General features: G+C 47.4%; 1 protein-coding gene across 1 annotated transcript in view; it reads right to left on the bottom strand.

Annotated features, from left to right (window-relative positions):
* Positions 1-5,452: 5,452 nt before the first annotated feature.
* The window catches only part of LOC129406809 (nectin-2-like), a 70,822-nt gene continuing 54,133 nt past the window's right edge, over positions 5,453-22,141 (bottom strand). The window contains exons 5-7 of the mRNA XM_055145993.1: positions 8,416-8,793; positions 6,681-6,798; positions 5,453-5,585 (exon numbers count right to left, since the gene is read on the bottom strand). Of these exons, the coding sequence (XP_055001968.1) occupies positions 6,725-6,798; positions 8,416-8,793 (452 nt within the window). The 3' untranslated portion in view covers positions 5,453-5,585; positions 6,681-6,724. The remainder of the gene's footprint in view (positions 5,586-6,680; positions 6,799-8,415; positions 8,794-22,141) is intronic.

Genomic DNA, 22,141 nt, shown 5'->3' on the forward strand with positions numbered 1-22,141 from the left:
TCGAGGTGGATATCAAACCACTGACCTCTCAACATCTTTGGTCAGCAAAACAGGATGATAATACCATTTTTAATAAGACATAGCGTCTGACCAAGAACACAAATAATTGTTTCCTATCCAGTCCCAATCCCCAGGGGCGCTGGCCACCAGTCCTAGGTCAGCATCAGGGTTCATGCGACAGCCAGAGGCAGTGGCAGCAGCCTGCAGAGATGGAGAGGCCCCAGGCCACAGCTCATGGCCCAAGGTTCATTCCTCACGCTTGTGCACTGCTGGATGTACACCTTCTGGGTCTTCATTGGGCAGCGCTGGGACCTCTCTGGCATCTGGACTTCCTCGGGTAGAGGGACATTATGGGTTTTGTGTTGCGATTCACTCTAGCAGCTCCAGAGTGGAGAATCCGCTGGGAGCCCTTTACCTCAACCTACTGGACACAACCCTTAAATCATCCTGCAGGCTCTGATTTTCACACGAGGGCAAATCACAGACACTTTGCTTTCTCTCTTTTCAAAAGGTCTGAATTTAAATTTAAATATCGTAAAACAATAATTATCATGGATGTCTCAGGGGCTCCTCTAAGACCCTCCATGACCATCTTCCCTTTCTTCCAATCATCAATTTTTATTTATTTATTTATTTATTTATTTAAATGAATTATTGTGAGATACACTTACAGAGTTAAAAACTTTCATGATTGCATTTCAGTCAAACAATGTTCAAGTATCCACCCTTCCACCAGTGCCCATTCCCCACCCACAATGTTCCCAGTATCCCTCCCCCACCCCCACCCCTTCCCACCTCCTGCCTCTGTGGCAGGCACAATCCCTCTTACTCTTTCTGTCCTTTTGGGTGTTATGGTCTGCAATACAGGTAACAAATAGCCATCATGTTTGGTCCATAGTCTACTTTCAACATGCATCTACTATCCCGAGTGATCTCTCCAACCATCATTTATTTAGTGCTCCTCTCTCCGTCTCAGCTACCTTTTCCCCTAGTCCAATGGATTGGCTATCAAGCTGTGGGGCAGTCCTCCTGACCCTTATTTTAACTGTCCTTAGGTGTTAGTCTCCTATTATGTTACTTTATAGTCCACAAATGAGTCCAGTCCTTTTATGTCTGTCCCTGTCTTTCTGACTCATTTCACTTAGCATGATACTCTCCATGTTGATCCACTTACATGCAAATTTTATGACTTCATTTTTTTCTAAACAGTTGCATAGTAGTCCATTGTGTAGATATACCAAAGTTTATTTAACCAGTCATCTGTTCTCAGGCACTCAGGTTTTTTCCAGATTCTGGTTATTGTAAATAGTGCTGCAATAAACATACAGGTGCATATGTCATTTCTACTGTACTTTTTTGCATCTCCAGATATATTCCCAGAAGTGCTATTGCTGGGTCACATGGGAGCTTGATTTCTAGTTTTTTGAGAAATGTCCATATTGTTTTCCAAAAAGGCTGGACCAGTCGGCATTCCCACCAGCAGTGAAAGAGAGTCCTTTTCTCCCCACATCTACACCAACACTTATTGTTTTTGTTCTTTTGGATGTCTGCCAGTCTGTTTGGTGTGAGGTGACAATCTCATAGTTGTTTTGATCTGTGTCTCCCTGATTATTAGTGATGAAGAGCATTTTTTCATGTGCCTTTTGGCCATTCTAATTTCTTCTTTGAGAAATTTTCTCTAAATATAGTATCATGTCATCTGCAAATAGTGACAATTTGATTTCTTCCTTTCCTATTTGGATGCCCTTAACGTCTTTTTCTCGCCTGACTGCTATTTCTAGTACTTCCAGTACTATGTTGAATAATAGTGGTGAGAGTGAGAATACTTGTCTTGTCCCTGATCTTAGAAGGAAGGCTCTTAGTTTTTTCCAGTTGAGGATGCTTGCTGTAGAATTGTAGTAGATGGCTTTGACTAATTGAGTTCCTTCAATTCCCATTTTGGTGAGAGTTTTCATCATAAATGGGTGCTGGATCTTATCAAATGCTTTCTCTGCATCTATTGATCTGATCATTTGGTTTTTGTCTTTTCTTTTATTGATCTGATTAATTATGTTGATTGACTTGCAAATGTTAAACCATCCGTGCATCCTTGGCATGAACCCACTTTGTCATGACGTATAATCTTTTTGATGAATTGCTGGGTTCTATTTGCTAATACATTTTTGAGGATCTTAGCATCTGTATTCATCAAAGATATCAGAAAAGACATCAGATATCAGATAAAGAAAGACATCAGATATCAGATATCAGATAAAGAAAAGACTAACCAATAGTATCCAACATCTATCTACCCATCTATTTATCCATCCATCCATCCATCATCAATCTGTCCATCCATTCATCCATCATCCTCTCTGTGCAGAAATATCCTCCTGGGGAAGAGTCTCAGTACCTGCTCTGGAGCAGGGCCCAGGGCACAGTGGAGGTTAGAATAATGGGTCCCAGACATCCAGGTCCTAATCCCTGAACCTGTGATGGTCCCTGACATGGACAAAGCCCTTTGCAGGAGGATGAATTCAGGGTCTTGGGTTGGGAGTTTCTTCTACATGGCTGACACCTGGGTCCTTCTACAGAAGAGAGGGAGGCAGGAGGGCAAAGAAGAGAACCGGGTATGACACCAGGACAGTCTCAGTCCCTGCTGGTGACAAGGGGCAGCGGGGAAGGCTTGTCACCACGGGGTTCAGCAGGGACAGCGACCTAGTGTAGTAGGCACAAGGCTCCACAATCTGATCTTCACCCTCACTTTTGCCTTTAAACAGTCCCCAGAAGTATCCCTGATTGATTCACCAGGGCCCTTTCCGTGAACTGTAACTGAGCTGTAACACTAAGTAACCAGCATATCTGCTGGGCACCTGCTGTGGCATGACTAAGTAGAGTTCCGCCACTATGCTAAAAGCTTCTGTGCTTCTGGACAGCTTCTATGCTACTATTCAAAAAGTAAGGGGGGGATCAGTGTACAGGGAGAGCTTTGTCCTGAGGTCAGCATCCTGAGGTCAGCCCTGAACTCACCTGTCCCTGCTCCAGCATCTCTAGGTTGGTCCATCTTTGTCCTCTGTTGGTGGATCCTGGGAAGCGCCGGCTTCTCTCTGCACAGCTGCACAGGAGACAGGCTGGAAAGGGGAGATTCAAACCTGACCTGCAAGGTCCTTTCAGACAAAACCAGCGACTCTCCCAATAGCCCCTCGGCCCAGAGGTCAGGCCTGTGGGTCATTCTCTCTGGGGGCCAGGCAGTTTCCCCAGATGCATCTTGAGGGGCCGACAAGGAACACCCATTAAAATGTAGACCCCACGTTTGAGAGACAGCACAGGAATGGTGCTGGCCTGGCTGGCACATGTTTTGCCCACTGGCGGGGGGCTTGTGTTTCTTCCTTGAAAACACATGATTCTCCAGCTCTGCCCTGGCTGACCCCCAAACTCAGAGTCAGGAGTGCAGAAATGTAAACTTACCAGCAGCCCTAGCACAGAGCCAGCAAACTAGGGTCGGTTGTGAGTAAGTGTGAGAGATTTGGGAGCCACAAATGGGGTGCTCCTGGGAGAGCAACTGGGCAGTGCTCTGTGGGCACCTCATCCACCTCAGCACCCACCCACACTTACCCTGTGATCAGGGGCGCTGTGGGGGTCCTGACCTGTGGACACAGAGCAGACGCATCAGGAACCTGCAGGCAGTCACGGGCAGACCCAGGGGCCTGGGGACCATGACTCCAGGCCCACAGGGCTCCCCTTCCCTCAGAGACCCACAGTTCTAAAACAGGGTTGGGGAGAGGTTTTATTCAGTAACTCCTCGGGATTCACTTGATTCTTTCCTTTCCTTCCTCTGCAGTGTCAGAAATCACACCTGGCATCTCACATATGCAAGTCATATGTTCCACCACTGAACCCTATCCCGGCCTGTTATTAATTTTCAATCAATGAATCAATACCACAAACCCTATCCGGCCTGTTATTGGATATAAGTCAATAAATCACACAAGCCAAACACTATCCCTGTCCCATTATTACCAATAGTAGTAGTAGTATTGGGTTTTAGCCCACAACCAGCGAAGCTCAGGGCCCACTGTTGGCTCTGCACTCAGCGAACACTGCTGGTGAAGCTGGGGGACCACATAGGGTGCTGGGATCAAATCCGGGTTCGCTGTGTGCAAGGCAGGAACCCTATCTGCTCTACTATTGCTCTGACCTCCAGCCCTATAATCAATCAATACTGACTGAGTCCATCATGGCTTGTTAATTCACTTGTCCCTGCAAGTTTTCACAAGTCCACCTCAGCTCCTGCTGGGGACCAGGGTTCCAGTTCCTGCTGCCCCCTCCTGTCTGTAGGGGCATCAGGGGGTCTCTTTTAGCAAGGGACATGAGGGACAGCTGGGGGGTGTCACTCTGCCCTTGGCCCCCCTGTGCCCCTGGTTGGCTCCCAGTGCTGACAAGCCTATAATCTGGGGCCTCACTCTCTCGGGTGGAAGACCAGCCCCCGCCTCAGTGACCCTGTCTGCAAGGTCGGGGCCGCCCAGCTGTGGGGACACGCAGGACAGGTTGCTTGGGGGGACTAGCACAGAGCCTTGCGCAGGGTCGGGCTCAGGGATTTGGGCTCAGGATGTTCAGGGCTGACACACGGGTGGGGAATGTTCCAGGAGGGAGACACTCACGGGACTGTCTCCGACCCCAGGAATAAACCAGGGCCCCCAGCACAGCCACAACCACGATTCCTGAAACGCAGAGGCTGATCCAAAGAACCAAGAGTAAGGGTGACAGTTCCTGGGGAGATCCTGGGAGGAGAGGAGGAGGCAGGGGGTTAGGATCAGAGACTTTGGGGTTCCGCTGCTCACAAACATCGCCCCTCACTCCTGTGTGCAGTCCCTACTGTTACTCCATAGAGCTCTGTGGTTCAGGAGTTGGGACCCGAGACTGACCAATCACAGTGTTCCCCTCGTGACACTGCTGGATTGGTTCCTGGAGGTCATGTGAATTCAAGGAGCCAATGAGAGACAGGTCTGGGACTTTGAGCAGAGCTATTGAAAGCGCTGCTATCTTTCCCTCTCCATTATTGAACGGTGTGATGGGAATCTGAAAAGCCTACAGATCCCCTGTCTTGTGAGGATGAGTCAGAAGAACAGAGCTAGCATAGAAAAAATGACAGGAAAAAATACAGATCCTGGTTTATACACATAACTAGGGCACCTAGATTGTATCATACCTGAAGCTACCTTTAAATAATGTGCCACTTTTCTGGACATCTCTGGTGTTTGAATAAATGCAATGACCAGAGTTCTGCCTCATTCCCCTGGAAAGGCCTTTCTGAGTGTCCAGAAGAGGCCATGGCAGGAGTCCAGGAGCATCTCAAAGCTGAGGGGTTCTTTACCAGGGACTCTCCTGTCACCTCAAAAGAGGCAATTCTGCTCGGCCTCCTACTGGGGTGTCTCCATGTTCCCCACTGGTCCTCACCTGGGAGCTGGACTCTCATGGCTGCCTGGCCTGTCCCCAGGGCATTGGAGACACAGCAGATGAAGGTCGTGTTGATGGACTCCTTAGTGGGCTGGATCAGGAGCCGGGAGCCCTGGGGTACAGCACAGGGGGGCAGGGGGCCCATGGTCCTGGGGGGACACAGGCTGGTGAGAACACCGTCTCTGCTGGAGCCCAGAGTGACAGGGACTGAGGAACCCAGCACTGCCCCCTGTGTGACCCAAGTTGAGGGGTACCTGGAGTCCCCCCGACTCTCCCTCTCCCCCACAAGTGCTCAGCAGGTCCTGAGACCCGTCTTCAGAATCCATCGAGAACCTTCTAGTCCTCAGGACCTGTGTGGCCTCCACTCCTACCTTGTCCCCTGGTTCCTGCTTCCTTGTCATTCCCCAACACACACACCTGGTGGTCTGAGAATTTACTGGAACAGAGCTCAAGCCCAACTCTGTTCAGTGTTGCCACCTCAGTCAGAGGCAAGTCAGTTCCTTAGATGAATCCCATCACCTCAATTCCAGTACTAGTTTCAGCCTCCTTTGTTGTAATCTCTGCTTCATTAGGGCTGTGACTGGGCAAATGTTGCACCTACTGGGTGCAAGTGATCTTTGACCCTGCATGGCCCAGTGCTGAGTGGGGAGTGTGGGGAATGCGGTAGGAAGGTGAGGACAGGCACAGAGCAGCCCTGGGAAGAGCTGGGGTACCACCTGCCCCCTGGGCTCAGCCCTTCAGAAACCATGCGTGCAAGACACTTTTTAAAAAATTGACTTATTTTTATTAAGGCACAGTGATTTACACAGCTATTCATAGTTAGTTTTAGACATACTATATTGCAGCCCTCACCCCACCATCAGTGTCATCTTCCCCCACCACTGCTCCCAGGCTCCCTCCCATACAACCCCCCAACCCCTGCAGCCCGCCCTCTGACAGCAAATTTCTGAGTTCGGTTGTTAAAGTTTAGGTCTCATGACATTATTGTAGCTTGTGAGTAAAGGGTCCTGGGGATACACCCACCTGGGGGTTGCGCACTCCCACACAAGGGCTTTGCCCACTATTGAGCTAAGCTCCAGCCCCAGAACGAGACATTTAACAGGGAACAGAGGGGACTTTTCTCCCTGGATCCTTTTGACTTCTCCCTCGTCTCAGTCCAGAACCCCATTCCCCAGTCTCCTCTCTCAGAGCAGAGATTCCATTCCAGTCTCCCCCCCTTAGACTCTGATCAGCCCAGAACTCACGTGCTCCAATTATAGCTCTTGGGCTCCGGGTTGCTGCGGGCGTCTCAGGTCAGGCTGGTCTCCCTGTGGCCCTGCTGCCCGATGTCATCATAGAGAGAGATGGAGACCTGGGGGGCATCTGGGAAGGGAATAGGGATGGGCTCAGTGACAGGAACCCCGAGGAACACAAACTCAGGTGGGGTTCAGGTCCCGCAGGAACAGCTGCAATGGGAGGCCTGGGGGAGGGATGTGGGTCCCTGAGGGACAGAGGGCTAAAGGTTTTGGGGTGGGAGGGCAGCTGGGCACTGCGTCTCAGGATCCCCATATCTGAGCTTCTGGACAGTCCGTGTGGAGGTACATCACCAGGCCATCAGGAAGGACTGGGACTCTCCCCAGTGGGGTTCGGAGTGTCCAGCAGTGCAGTGTAGACCCCTGATGGGCTCAGTGTACGTCGTGTGAAGGTGTCAGAGCAGAGATTTTGGGCACAGCCCCTGGGGGCCAGAGTGATATTTGGTGATATTTGGTGTGGGTGGCTGGGAGGGTGAGGAGGGTGTCAGACACTCTGGGGTGTACGCACCATGGGGGACACTCAGGACATGGCCCCAATGAGACCTACATCTGGCTGTACTGGGGTCCTGATCTGGGGGCGCTAGTGGGGGTGAGACTGTGAGAGGAGGACCAGGCAGATGGTGTTGAGGCTGTGTAGACAGCCACGGGGCAGCAGGGAGGCAGCTGTGGGGCAGGGAGGCACCCCTGAGAAGCCGGTGTAGATGGTATCATGGCGGAGGGCAATGGGTTCTGCACCAGGAAGGACAGTGTAGACTCTTCTCCTGTAGGGCCAGTGTAGACAGGGCAGCAAGGGAAGGGTGTCCATGGAGACCAGGTCTCAGCAGCCAGTGTAGATGACACAGGGAACAGTGAGAATCCCCCTAGGTGTGATCTAGACCACTGGTGTAGACCATGGATAGTGCTGAGCAGCCCAGGGAGCCAGTGTAGACCAGCGGCTTTTTGTTGTGTTCTGTTTTGTTTTTGAAGTAAAACAGATTTGATTTGGAGGTTTTGGAGGGGAGGAGAAAGAGGAAGTGAATAACATGTTCAAGAGAGAACCCGGGCTTCTCCAGGGGCGGATAGAGCTCCCACACACATTCCAGCATTAGGCATGAAAGCATGAAAGTACACATCTCAAGGGGGGAGATGCGGGGGACACGTGTGCTTGGCCACATGGGCACAAGCAGCACAGGGGCTGAGGCAGCATATGTGCCGACCAGTGGTTTTTAATACTGTTGCACCTACAAGCCAGTGAAAATAGAAGTATTTGGCCAGCTGCTACGGCAGAAACAAACTGTATTATTTCTACTGGGCCAGAGAGATTGTGGAAGCCTCAGCCCGCCAGGAGTGAACCCTGAGAGCAGTTAGGAGTAAGCCCTGGTTACAGGTAGGAGAGGCTTAAAAGACAAAAGTATTTGGTGCTTTCCTTTTAAATTTAGCTCATAAAATGAGATCTATAATTCTATAAAGATAACTTGGGAGGGTGCTGGAGGGTCAGTGCAGCAGGCAGGTTGCTTGCTGAGCATGTGGTTCACCTGATTTTGATCTCAGCAGCACCACCAGGAGTGATTCTGAGTGCAGAGCCGGGAGGAACCCCTCAGGACCCGTGGGTGACCCAACAACCCCACCCTGAGAAAGTATCTGAGCTTGGGGGAACCAACTCCCCCTCCCCCAACCTCCCTCCCCAGCCCAGCCCGGCCGCACTCACAGAACACCCGAAGCCAGGTGGCCGCGCTCCTGGTCCCGCCATGGGCCATGGTCACCTCGCACGTGTAGTTGGCCTCGTCCTCCGGCTGCAGCCCGCGAACCAGCAGCGAAGCGTCCAGTAGATTTGGGCCCCACCAGGCGGACGCGAATTCCACGTGGCCGGGTTCTGAGATGCTGGGCCCGGACAGCGGGTGGAGGGCTGCCAGGACGCTGGATTCCCCCGACGGTGCCCGCCGCGTCCACGTTACCTGCGTCACTTCCGGGCTGCCGGACCCCCGAAACTGCAGCTCACAGGGCAGCTTCACTATGTCGCTCCGGCGGCCGTGCACTTCTGTGGGTGCCCACAAGGTCATCTCAGGCATCTCGGTCATCTCATTGGCTGGAAGAGAGTGAAACATGGGTCTCAGACCAACAGGACCCTGGTCAGGACGGGGAGGAAACCCCGAGGCTGCTCACCGGGGTGTGCACCTTGGTCCAGGGGTCTAGGGCGTGTGTGTGGGGGGGGGGGGGCGCAGAGCTAGGGTTGCATCCGTCCACTGCGGGGGCACCTGCTTCTCTGTTACTATCAGCACTATTTTATTGTAGTTTTTTGTTTTTTGTTTTTTTGCTTTTTGGGTCACACCCAGCGATGCTCAGGGGTTACTCCTGGCTCTGCACTCAGGAATTTCTCCTGGCAGTGCTTGGGGGACAATATGGGATGCCAGGGATCGAACCGGGGTCAGCCGCGTGCAAGGCAAACGCCCTCCCCGCTGTGCTATCACTCCGGCCCCTGTAGTATTTTTTTTCTTTCCCCATTTTCACTGCTGCACCCTGCCTTACTATGCTGGTGACTGTCCTTTTCCTGCAAGCATCTTCCCAGTCCCGCACCCACCCCCACAGAGCACTTCCCTCCCCCTGTCCCAGTGTCCCTCCATACCCTCCCCATGGACACGGCCTTCACACCCAGCTCGCCAGTTTGGGTGCTTTGACTATTTGCTGTTCCTTTATTATATTTGTTATATCCTACATATAAGAGGGGTTTAAAAAATTTATCGTGAAGATAGTAATAAAGTCAAACTTATGAAACCTCACAAAAATTATAGATCAGTAAGTGGATTAAAAAAATTTTCCCCCTGGGGCCGGAGTGATAGCACAGCGGGTAGGGCGTTTTCCTTGCAAGTGGCTGACCCGGATTTGATCCCCGGCATCCCATATGGTCCCCCAAGCACTGCCAAGAGCAATTCCTGAGTGCAAAGCCAGGAGTAACCCCTGAGCATTGCTGGGTGTGACCCAAAAAGCAAAAAAAAATTTTTTCCCCAAATATTGTATAACTTTCTCTTTTTACAGGTTTATATTTATTTTCCCTTTTTGTTTATCTTGGGCACCCGGTGGTTGTTCAGGTTGCACAGAATCATAATAATTCCTCAGACCAATACTTAATATCTTCACATGAGATACAAAATTTTTCACTAATTTTCTTATAAGGAAATACTTTTTGATCATTCTATTAGCCCTTAATGGGTAACAAGCAATATAAAATACATTATGGAGAGCCTGCTATGGGGGCATGTTTGACGGGTGGCTGGGAAAATGGACACAGTGGTGCAGGGAAGGTGAGAGGGGTGGTGGAATTGTATTGGAATATTGAATGTCTGTAACAATTCATCATATACAGCTTTGTAACCCAGGGTGGTGTTTAAAGTGTGTGTGTGTGGGGAGAGGGGAGGAAAAACACAAGAACCTTTGCCAGATAGGCCCAGAAACACCCTATTTGGTAACTTCCCTTGGAAAGACTCTAAAACCCCTAAAAACTCTGCAAAAGATGCTCTGAGGGTCTTAAACTCACAGCACTGCCCCGGGATTTAGAGCACCTGGTGCCCAGCACCTGCTCAGACACCCTGGAACCCAGCCTGGGCCCAGAGCCCCTACAAAAACGGCCCCTGAGAACACGGTCTGACGGCCTCTCACTCATGACAGTCCATCCTCTCCACTCTCCAGCATTTCTGGGGACACTGAGGTGCCCTTCCAGGGGTCAATGCCTGGCCCTGTTTTGAGCTGAGGAGTGGTCAGCCTGGTCCCTGGAACATGGGGGTGAGGGGAGCAATGAGGGGTCACTGCTAGGTGAATGCTGGCTAATAGGCACCCTCCAATTGGACAGCTGGGGCAGAGTGAAATGGGGTGCTGTGCCCCTTCTGCGGTGACTGAGCCTGTGGAACTGGAGCTGCTGATTCCCTGATGGCTGCAGGGGCCCCACGGGGCCATTGGTCCTGCCTGTGGAGGTGCAGGGGTGCGGCAGGCACTGTGCAGAGCTGGGAGCCTGTGGGAGCCTGGGGTCCGAGCACAGGAGAAGGGGTCACTTACCGGTTCTGGTGGGCGCACAGGGCAGTAAGAGCAGAGGCAGCAGCAGGAGAGTCAGGTCCAGCGGGGGGGGGGGGGGGGGCGGGCCATATTGGCGGTTTCTAGCGGGCTGGAGAAGGGTGGCCGGGGGTCTCCTCCGCCATGGGGTCCTAACATCCTGCCCCATGATTTCCTCTGTGCAGAAACCCAGGGGCAGTTGCTACTTCAGGAACCAGATGCCTGACTGAAGCTTACACACTGTGGGAAGGACTTTCCACCCGTCCCCAAACGCCCGCCCCTTCTGCCCTCAGCTTTTTCCTCTGCTCTGTGGCTGCCCCACAGCTCACCCAAGGGACGAGCCCCACAGTCTGGAGAGGAAATTGATGCTGATGCTGGTCTGAGGGGCCGCTTTCTTCCTTTTTTCTTTATTTTACAGGGCGGGGGTGTTAGGACCCACTCAGCCAGAGAACTGCCAGGACAGGCTCTGAGTAACTTAGGCCTCTTCCAGAAACAAGAAAAGCAGAAAAACCAGATGCTTCTGTCAGAGAGTACATCCCCGGAATCAGATTCTCTGAAAAGTGACTGTCGGGGAGGTGGGCTGGATGTTGCGGGCCAAAACAACAACAACACAAATATGCGTGTACTCCGTAGGTAATAGAAATTTGCTGAGTAGACCTTTCCACTGCTGCACGAGCATGATCCCAGAGGCTAACTAAACTACTTTGGGCATTAGCAGCTCGCAGAAATGTCTCTAGACTGTGAACTGAGCCACTGCCCCATGTGGCGCCAGGAGGGAAGGGTTTTTCTCTCTCGGCTTTTCCATCTTATGAGCACCACAGAAGGGAAGTAAAAGCTTGCAGTGATGCAATTCCTGGAAGAAATTTTCCTGGACTTTGTTACTAAAATGCAGAAATACAAAACTGCTCGGCCGCAACCGTGACCTCATATCTCTCAATTGTCTGCAATGTAAAACATTATCAAATGTTTCCTTTTCAACAGGTCTGACTTTGGGGGTAAACTCCAAACAATAATAGTGAGTTTTTTGTTGAAATATTGAAGGTAATCAAAGTAAAGTGAAATCTATCAGCTACACATGCAGGGGGGGGGGGAGTGTTCCTTGTGGTGGAAAATGTGCACTGGTGATGGAATGGGTGTGGAGCATTGTATAATGGAGACTTAAGACTGAAAGCTCTGTAACTTTCCACGTGGTGATTCAATAATAAATAAATACATAAATAAATAAATAAATGTAAAAAAAATCTGCTGAGTAATGCTGACTTGCCAAAATGAAAGTATAAGAACTTGCTGAACCTAGTGCTCAGGGTCCTTGTTGAAGCCCGCTGTGTCGGGTGGACATTTGGACCCCAGCTAGCTGGAGCAATAAACCTCGCTATGTGATTTGCAATATCGGTTCTGTTCTCTGTCTTTGAGGGGTGGTCGACTCCGAACTCTAACAGGGGCAGATGAGGTGATTGGGCCCACACCCGTCTATACTCAGGGCTTACTCCTGGCTGTGCTCGGGGACAATATGGGATCCCGGTCATGGAACCCTGGTTAGCACTTGGCAAGTGAAACTCCCTAACCACTGGATTATCTCTCCATCTCTGAGACCCAGACATTTTCTCATGCTGGAAACTGGACCAAGAGTGACTCCAGTTTCCTTCCTTCCTTCCTTCCTTCCTTCCTTCCTTCCTTCCTTCCTTCCTTCCTTCCTTCCTTCCTTCCTTCCTTCCTTCCTTCCTCTCTTTCTTCCATCCTTCTTCCTTTCTCCCTTTCTCTCTTCTTTTCGTTCTTTCTCCTGTTCTTCCTTCTTTTTTTTTTTTAATTCGCACATCCAATGGCATTCAGGGATGACTCCTACCAGTGCTCAGGGACCCTGTGTGGTGCTGGAGATTGAATCCAGCTCAGCCTAATGGAGCCCTCTCTGCTGTGCTGTCTCTCTAGCCCTGAGACCCTCAGTTCTTAACCATCCTCTGATCCTCCCTAGCAGACAAAGTACAGGGCTCCCCACAGGCAGGGTCCAAGCTCCTGTGAGCAACTTGCTTCCCCTCTTGGAGCTTCTATTTTTTTTCTTTATCTTTCCTTCTTTTCTTTTTCAGAGGAGATGGGGGCCACATATAGCTGTGCTCAAGTACCCTACACACTTTGCTCTCTCTCCCTCTCTCTCTGACCTCAACACCGTCATATCTGGAAGGGCTGATGGTTATGAAGCAGGAGAGCAGCAGACACACAGACAGAGAAATACAAAACAGACAGATCTACAGAGAGCCGAATCCATAAGGTACATAGAAGAAAATGTAGGCAGAACCCTCCATGACTTTGAAGCTAAAAACATCTTGAAGGATGAAACACCACTGACCAAGCAAGTGGAAACAAACATCAATAAATTTAATATTAAACTAAGAAGTTTCTGCATCTCAAAAGAAACAGTGACCAAAATACAGAAAGATTTCACTGAACGGGTGTTTACCCAATACCCATTTGATGAGGGGTTAATATCCAGGATATACAAGACACCAGTAGAATTGTACACACACAAAAAAAATCCTTCAACCCCATCAAAAAATGGGAAAAAGAAATGAAGAGAAGCTTCCTCCAAAAAAAGAGAAAATTACAAATGGCTAAAAGGCACATGAAAAAAAAATGCTGTACATCGCTAATCATCAGGGAGAGGCAAATCAAACAAACAATGAGATATCATCTCACCCCAAAGATACTGGCGTACATAAAAAAAAAAGTGCAGGAGCAAATGTGGGGAGAAAAAGACTCTTTCATTGATAGGGGGAATGTGACTAGTCCAGCTTTTTTGGAAAGAAAATGGGCATCCTTAAAAAACTAGAAATTGTGCTTCCATATGACCCTGCAATACCACTTCTGGGAATACATCCTGAAGGTACAAAAAGCATCTGCACCTGTATGTTCATTGCAGCACTGTTCATAATAGCCAGAATCTGGAAACCACCAGAGTGTCCGAGAAAAAACAACTGGTCAAAGAAACTTTAGTACATATACACAATAGAATACTATGCAGCTGTTAAGAAAGGTGAAGTCATGAAATTTGCTTATAAGTGGATGGTGATGGAGAGTATCATGGTAAATGAAATGAGTCAGAAAGAGAGGGACATACATTGAATGACTGCACTCATTTGTGGAGTACAAAATGAAATAGTATAAGATTGACACCCAAGAACAGTAGACACAACGGCCAGGAATATTGCTCCATAATTGGAATCCTGCCTTATGAGCTGGGGTAGAAGGCAGTTGGAATAGAGAAGGGATGACTGGTTGGAGAGATTGTTCAGGATGGGAGATGTGTGCTGAAAGTAGATAGAGGACCGAGCGTGATCGCCTCTCAGTATCTATATTACAAACCATAATGCCCAAAAGTAGAGAGAGAAAGGATGGGGGAAGTTGTCTGCTATACAGGCACGGGGAGGGCTGGGATGGGGGGATATTGGGGACATTGGTGGTGGAAAATGTGCACTGGTGGAGGGATGGGTGTTCAATCTTTGTATGACTGAAACTCAAGCATGAAAGCTTTGTAACTGTATCTCATGGTGAGTGTGTGTGTGTGTGAGAGAGAGAGAGAGAGAGAGAGAGAGAGAGAGAGAGAGAGAGAGAGAGAGAGAGAGAACGGGAAAACAAAAAAAAGCCTTTTCTGGCCTTTAGTATCTGCTGGACTTTCCTTCAGAGGTGGGTCCATCCTTCTCTGGGTCTGTTGCTGGCCAGGTGAAAGTCTTATCAGACTTTAGTTCCTGTTTTCTGCAGTTGTTTTTACAACTTCAGGCCTACTGACATTATTATTTCCCAGGAAATTTATTGCCTTGCCATTGCCTTGAGGGAGGGCCCTTCCCTATCTCCCTGTCTGCCCACATCACTGAGATCATGTTCATTTCTCAGGAAAACTGCAATGGATGTTGCCAAACAGGAGAAGAATCTAATGCCTGAAAACTACCTGGACTCGGGCTGGCACTGTTCCTTGCACTGAAACACTACTGTTAGGTTCAGCAGCCCCTGTGGGTTAATAAAGGCTCTTTAATTAGGCAAACATGGGTGCTCCAGACTTCTTGGCTACTTTCTCACCCCACAACAGTCTGGCCTGAAAACAAAAACAAAAAATAGGAAAGAAAGAGAAAGAGACAGAGACAGAGAGCTCTGCTGGGAGGCATCAGGCTGATTCCTGAGTCTCTCTGGTCCTTTCCTAAATTAGTGAAAAGAAGTGAGGACAGTGAGCACCGGGCCAGAGTGGTAATACAGCAGGTAGGGCATTTGCTTTGCGTTCAGCCAACCGGGATTCAATCCCCAGCATCCCACATGGCCCACCAAACACCGCCAAGAGTAATTCCCGAGTGCAGAGCCAGGAGTAACCCCTGAGCATAGGTGGGTGTGAAAAAAAAAAAAGAACAGTGAGCACTCCCGAGTGCTCCCAGTCAGGGCTGTTCCAGGGCTTCCCCCGTCTCAGCCCTTAGTCTCCCAGCAGCTCCCTGAGCCAAGACCCATCCAGCCCACACCTGTTCTTGCCAGAGGCCAGGACACGCCTCACCTGACTGCACCTCACTTTTGCTGTTTCTCTGACTTCTGGGCCTGGGGAGTGTGTCTCTCACCCCATCCCTCGTGGATTCTCGGGGACACGTGCACCCACAGGGCAGTGAGCGCTCACTCCCCCTGTGCTGTTGGGGCCTGGGTATAAAAGGAGCCAACACAGGCTGGGAGCAGAGTGGTGGGGGCAGAGGAAGCTGGTTTCACTTTCTGTTTCTGGGAAACAGAAATGATGATTTCTCATCATCAAACAGGATGGTTCATCAAACAAGAGAATCATCAAACAGGATGATTCTCAAAAGCTAAAAATAGGGTGACACAGCACTGACAAAGAACATAAAACCTTCAAGGTGCCCACAAACCACCTTAGCCAGCAGGTAAGCTCATGCTTACTGGCCTTGTTCCAGGACACATAAATCTCTAAAGGGATCGATCAACTAACTTGCTGCAAAATCTTCTCAGACGTTCACCCGGTTGAGACACGAGGGGTCGCTCTCGGGGTGGGAGACCAACTGACCCCATCCCCTGAGTGTAAAGTAACACCCAACCCGGAGATTCTTCTTGCAGCGATTTATTAAAAAACCTTCTCATGCAAACGGAAAAGAGGACGAAGGAAGGAAAAGGAACCAAGGGGCGACGCACTAGCTGGGCAGCTTCCCTCCTTATGTACCTCTCGCTGTTTGTTTACGCCCAAGTGTCTGCAGCTGATAGGCTAGTTACACCTTGTGGGCGGGACAGGACATCCTGTTTTCAAAGCACAGTGAAATTAACAAGAACAGGTGTTGTTTACGAAGCGGTCCTGTGGAGGGTCTCCACACCTGAGAAAGAGGCAAACTTTGCCCCTGGAGCCCAGAATGTGAGCCCCCTTGACAGGTAAAATGATGTATATTCACAGGGCAGAAAAGCAGGATGTGTGCAAGGGAGCTTGGCTGAAAAGCAGGGTGTGAGCTCCTGTGGCAGAGAGGCAGGACTTGTGTTCACTTGGCAGAAAAACAAGTCCCAAGATGTGGGGGATCAATGAAGAGGGTAGCCTGCTGCTGATATGTGTTAGTCCCAGAATCAACCAATCAGTTGTTTAACTGTTACCTGACTACTCTGTTTTGATATTTGTTTGACTATTGTCAACTGTCTTATCTTTAGTATCTTATGGGGGTGGGGGCTCTTTGTTAAGCAGTGAATAGCTCACCTGTATCACTGTCATCCCGTTGCTCATCAATTTGTTCGAGCGGGCACCAGTAACATCTCCATTGTGATACTTGTTGTTACTGCTTTTGGCATATCGAATATGCAATGGGTAGTTTGCCAGGCTCTGCCATGCGTGTGAGATACTGTCGGTAGCTTGTCAGGCTATCCGAGAGGGGTGGAGGAATCAAACCTAGGTTGGCTGTGTGCAAGGCAAATGTCTCACCTGCTGTACTATAGCTCCAGCCCACCCCACAGGACAAGCAAACTCAAAAAAAAAAAGGGTTTGAGAGAAAGTAGCTGGCGGAGAAGGGGGGAGGGGAGTTCTTTCTCCATTTACATAGTCACTCTTCCTTCCACCACCACTTGTAAGTAAAGCAAAACTCTCTGCCCTTTGCTTGCCCAATGCCCCCACCCAGCAATTGGTTGCTGATGAATTCCCCTGAAGGCAGGCAGCTGGAGCTTGCCTTCCCTCCTTCCCTTCCTTGGGAGCAAGGACAGACAGGATCCCAAGTACCATCTCTCCCCTCTCCCCCTCCTCCCTTCTTTCCTTGCTTGTTCTTGGGCCACAGCTGGTGGTGCTCAGGGCTTACTCCTGGCTCTGCACTCAGAGATCACTCCTGGCACAGTTCAGGGGATTCAGGGGACCATGAGTGAGGTGCAGGGGATCAAACCCAAGTTGGTCATATGCAAGGCAAGTGCCCTCCCTGCTGTTCTAGTATTCTCTACCCCTGCTCCCTGCTTTGCTGGGGAGGGGAGAGACGCCCAGCAGTGCTCAGGGATTACTCCTGGCTCTGTACTCAGGGGGAACCAAATGGGGTCTCAGGGATCAAACCCGGGTCAGTCACATGTAAGGTAAGTGCCCTCCCCACTGTACTCCCTCCTGTCCCCGCCCTCACCTTCCTTTCTTCTGTCGGAATAACTCACCTACTCTCCTAGAAATAGTCCTATTTTGGAATCAATAGATTGCTTTACTAATCGCTTATCTTTGGCTTCTGTGTGTGGCTTGCTCACTTAGCATGAGAATGGGAGGAGAATGAGGTCCACAAAAAGCTCAAAATCATATTTGGGGGGTGGTTCTGCTCTCTTGTTGAAATTCTGGACAGAGAAAAGAGTCACTGATCTGCTAACTAACAATTCCTGACAAACTTTTCCTAGTGCATCTCTCCTAGTACCCATAACACTCGGGGGGTGGGGGGCAGGCCAGATCCCACCCAAAGTCCTGGCAGCTTCTGGCTCCTACCCCTCCAAACAAGCATCCCTCACCTCAGGACAACGAGCCTCACAGTGAACTTAATCCTGCAAATCCTCAAGTACAAGGGTCCCTGTGGCTGAAAGCACCCAACCTTATGGAACTGGGATGGCTACTTGCCCCCACTTCCCTGTACTTCCGAAGCCCCTGCTGTCATGTTCGAAGATAAAGGCTTGGTTCGGAAGAAATAGAGAAAGGGGAGAGATAAGAAATATAAAAGAAGAAATTAGAAAGAAAGAAAGAAAGAAAGAAAGAAAGAAAGAAAGAAAGAAAGAAAGAAAGAAAGAAAGAAAGAAAGATAGAAAGAAAGAAAGAAAAGAAGAAAAAGGGAATAAAGAAATAGAGATAGAAAGGAAGGAAAGAAGAAAAAGATAAAGGGAATAAAGAAATATAAATGAAGAAATATAGAGAGAAAGGAAGGAAAGAAGAAAAAGGAAGGGAATAAAGAAATAGAGATAGAAAGAAAGGAAAGAAGAAAAAGATAAAGGGAATAAAGAAATATAAATGAAGAAATATAGAGAGAAAAAAAGGAAGGAAAGAAGGAAAAGGGAATAAAGAAATAGAGATAGAAAGGAAGGAAAGAAGAAAAAGATAACGGGAAGAAAGAAATATAAATGAAGAAATATAGAGAGAAAAAAAGGAAGGAAAGAAGGTAAAGGGAATAAAGAAATAGAGATAGAAAGGAAGGAAAGAAGAAAAAGATAAAGGGAATAAAGAAATATAAATAGAGAGAAAGAAGAAGAAATATAGATAAGGAAGAATTAAAAGAGAAAGGAAGGGAGAAAGAAGAAATATAGAAAGAAAGAAAGGAAGTAAAGAAATAGAAAGGAAGAAGGAAAAAGAAAGGGACAGAAAAGAAATATAGATAAGGAAGAAGAAAAAAGGAGAAAGGGAGAACGAAGAAGAAATATAGATAAGGAAGGAAGAAGAAAAAAGAGAAAGGGAGAAAGAAGAAATATAGATAAGAGGGAAAAGAAAAAAAAGAGAAAGAAAGGGAGAAAGAAAGATAGGCAGGGAGAAAGAAAGGGAAAAGAAGAAAAGGAGAAAGGGAGAAAAGAAATAAAGAATAAATAAAGGAAGAAAAAGAAAAAGGGGCAATGGGCAATTCTGTAACTTCTCAGCAGGATGCCTATGTTAACACTTTGAACTCTCTAACAGAAGCAGCTGGTCTGCCCTTAAAGGAAGAGATAATAAGATGCCTCCTTGAGAGGATACAAAAGTATTGTCATTGGTTTAAGTCAAAAAATAATAGAACAATTCAATCTAGATTTATGGGTAAAAATAGGGAGAGATTTGTGTCATGCACAGAAAAATGGAGATTTGATCCCAGCAAAGGAATGGAGGGCGTACAATAGCATTACTGGCGCCCTGAATTTTTCAGTTTGATTTGAGTATGAGGAGCCTTTTCTCTCTTCTCATACAGCTCTCTCTACTAATTCATCAACTCTTTGTCTTCTCATAGGACTCTCTCCACTAATTCATCAAATTCTAAGGCAACTTACAGGGAAACTTCTGTGTTAGAGGAGAAAAGTGGGAGAATCTTTGATATTACCAAAATTTTGTGCTAAGCCAACAGCATCTGTCTTGTCTGGTGAATCATATCAAATTGATGATTCACCTGCCCAGTCTGAGTCTGACAGCGTCAAGTCAGACACAGAAGATTCGGTTTTAAAAGAGGATGTAAACTCCCATGAGTTGAGAAAAGTTAATGAAATATTAGATAAATTAATTAGACAAATGAAGTAACTTGAGATGCACCACCCTTCTGAAAGAAGGATAATGCCTACTGTACAGGGTATCACTGATCCTGACTCATTGGCAGTTCCTTCTCCTCAATTATATAAGAATAGGGAAGAAAATTCTCTGTGTCGCCATTTTAATTTTACTCCTGAGTTGCATTCTCTGATGCAAAAATGTGAAGCTCCTTTATATAAAACAAAGTTGTTGAGTCAACAGCCTGCTCAGTTTATGACTCTTCCAGTTGTTTGTAATACTGACATACAAAGAAAAAGACAGGCAGGGGAATATGAGCCTGCTCCTTTTAAGTTTCTTTCCTCGATTAAGCAAGCTGTGACCACCTATGGTGTTACTTCTAACTATGTGCTAGCCCTTCTGGAAAATTTTGCAGAAGCTAATACTGTAATTCCATTTGATTGGCAAACTCTTGCAAAGGCAGTGTTAGAAAATTCTCAATATGTACAATTTAAATCCTGGTGGAGAGAAGAGGCTGAGAAATTTGCTAGAATTAAAACACCAAAACAAGTTGCTAACACTGTGAACCAGATTTTAGGCACTGGCAAGTGGGCTTTAGTGGAAGAACAAGTCCGTTTAGAGGCAAACATTTTAGAAGCTGTTAATAAGACCTGTCTAAAGGCGTGGCGTTATCTTGAGACCTCTGCAAAACGTACTATGTCATTCACAAAAATCTTTCAGGAAGCAAATGAACTTTACACAGATTTTTTGCCAGACTCCAAGATTCTCTTGAAAAGGCTATACCTGATGAAGGCCTTCGTGAAATGCTTATGCTAACTTTAGCGGTGGAAAATGCTACAGCAGACTGCAAAAAGGCAATTCAAACTGCTAAGCTAATGGGAAAAAACTATCTGGATGATTTTATTAAAGTATGTAGGGAAGTGGAAACACCAACCCATCAGACACAAATATTAGCCGCTGCTTTTAAAAGAGTAAACCAGATAAAATGTTACGGCTGTGGAGTTTTGGGACATCTCAGACGAAATTGTACAAGTATTAACTCTAGAATGAGAAAAGAACCAGGCGTCTGTAGAAAATGTAGGAAGGGGAAGCATTGGGCCAATGAATGCCATTACAAAAGAAAAAAAGTTAGAAAAAATAATGAGCCTTCAGGAAAAGGGAGTCAGGGCTCCACCCAGGGCCCTTTCAACAATACTGGAAATCTTCAGAAAAATCTATCAATAGTTCTTCATCCCCTACCATGATAACAATCAATAAACCAAAAGGCATTAGCAATAAATTGTCCTACACAGACCTTGTAAGAGCAACAGAGGGAAGTGTAGCAGCTGATATTTCAGTTTTACAGGATTTGTTTCTGACTCCTAATAAAATTTATAACATTCCAACTAATGTTTATGGCCCCCTTCCAAAAGGAACAGCAGGATTGATCTTAGGGAGAAGTAGTATGACTCTGCGAGGTGTTAATGTACAAGTGGGACTCATTGACAGTGATTTTGTGAATGAAATCTCAATTATAGTCACTGTCCAAGCGGATATTAGAATATTAAAAGGGGAACGTATTGCTCAACTGCTTTTGCTTCCGTGTATACTAGGAAAAAATACAGGCATAAAAAGAAAGTGATTTTGGAAGCACTGATGCAGAAATATTTTGGGCAAAAAAGATTACTGATGATAAGCCTACTTTGGTTATGACCTTTGAGGATGGAACAAGACTGGAGGGTATGTTAGATTCAGGTGCTGATGTTACTGTTGTAGCCTCCCATCATTGGCCTAAAGTTTGGCAAAAGCGTTGTGTGGACGTTACTTTTTCTGGTATGGGTGTGGTCACTGATGTTCAACAGAGTGTGCAGGCTCTTCGTTGTAGTGATCCTGATGGAGACACGGCAGTCATCCAGCCATATATTGCTCCAATAGCTATCACCCCATGGGGATGAGATTTGTTGCAACATATGGCCCCCAAACTTGGTGTGAAATATATTAAAGAAAAAGAGGTGTCTCAGCAATCGCCTTTTTAATTTGGGCTGCTGTTCGAAGAACAGCTCTCCCAATAGTCTGGAAAAAGGTTCAGCCTGTTTGGGTTGAGCAGTGGCCCTTAACAAAAGAAAAACTTAAGGCTTTAAATGAATTAGTTAAAGAACAGTTTGAATTGGGACATATTGTTTTAGCTCTAGTCCCTGCAATTCACCAGTATTTGTTATCAAGAAAAAGACTGGTAAATGGAGAATGTTAAGTGATCTAAGAAAAGTTAATGATTGCATGGAACCAATGGGCCCTTTGCAAATGGGCCTACCTAATTTAGCCATTATTCCAAAGCAATGGAATATTATTATAATTGATCTAAAGGATTGTTTCTATACCATCCCTTTGAGAGAAGAGGATAGAGAAAAATTTGCCTTTACTGTGCCTTCCTTAAATAGTGAAACTCCTGCTAAAAGATATCACTGGACTGTTTTGCCTCAAGGGATGATGAATAGTCCCACGATGTGTCAGTATTTTGTTAATCAACCACTGGATATAATTAGGGCACAATACCCTAACATCAAAATTATTCACTATATGGATGATATTCTTATCACTGCTCCACCTCATATAAATTTGCAAAAGGTTTATGAGGCTGTAACTTATGAACTAGAGTTATGGGGTTTAAAAATTGCACAGGACAAAATTCAACGTCAGGTTCCTTGGGAATTTTGGGGACAAATAATATGGGAGAGTAGAATTACAC

This window comes from Sorex araneus, chromosome 8, assembly GCF_027595985.1.
Source record: "Sorex araneus isolate mSorAra2 chromosome 8, mSorAra2.pri, whole genome shotgun sequence".
Lineage (NCBI taxonomy): Eukaryota > Metazoa > Chordata > Mammalia > Eulipotyphla > Soricidae > Sorex > Sorex araneus.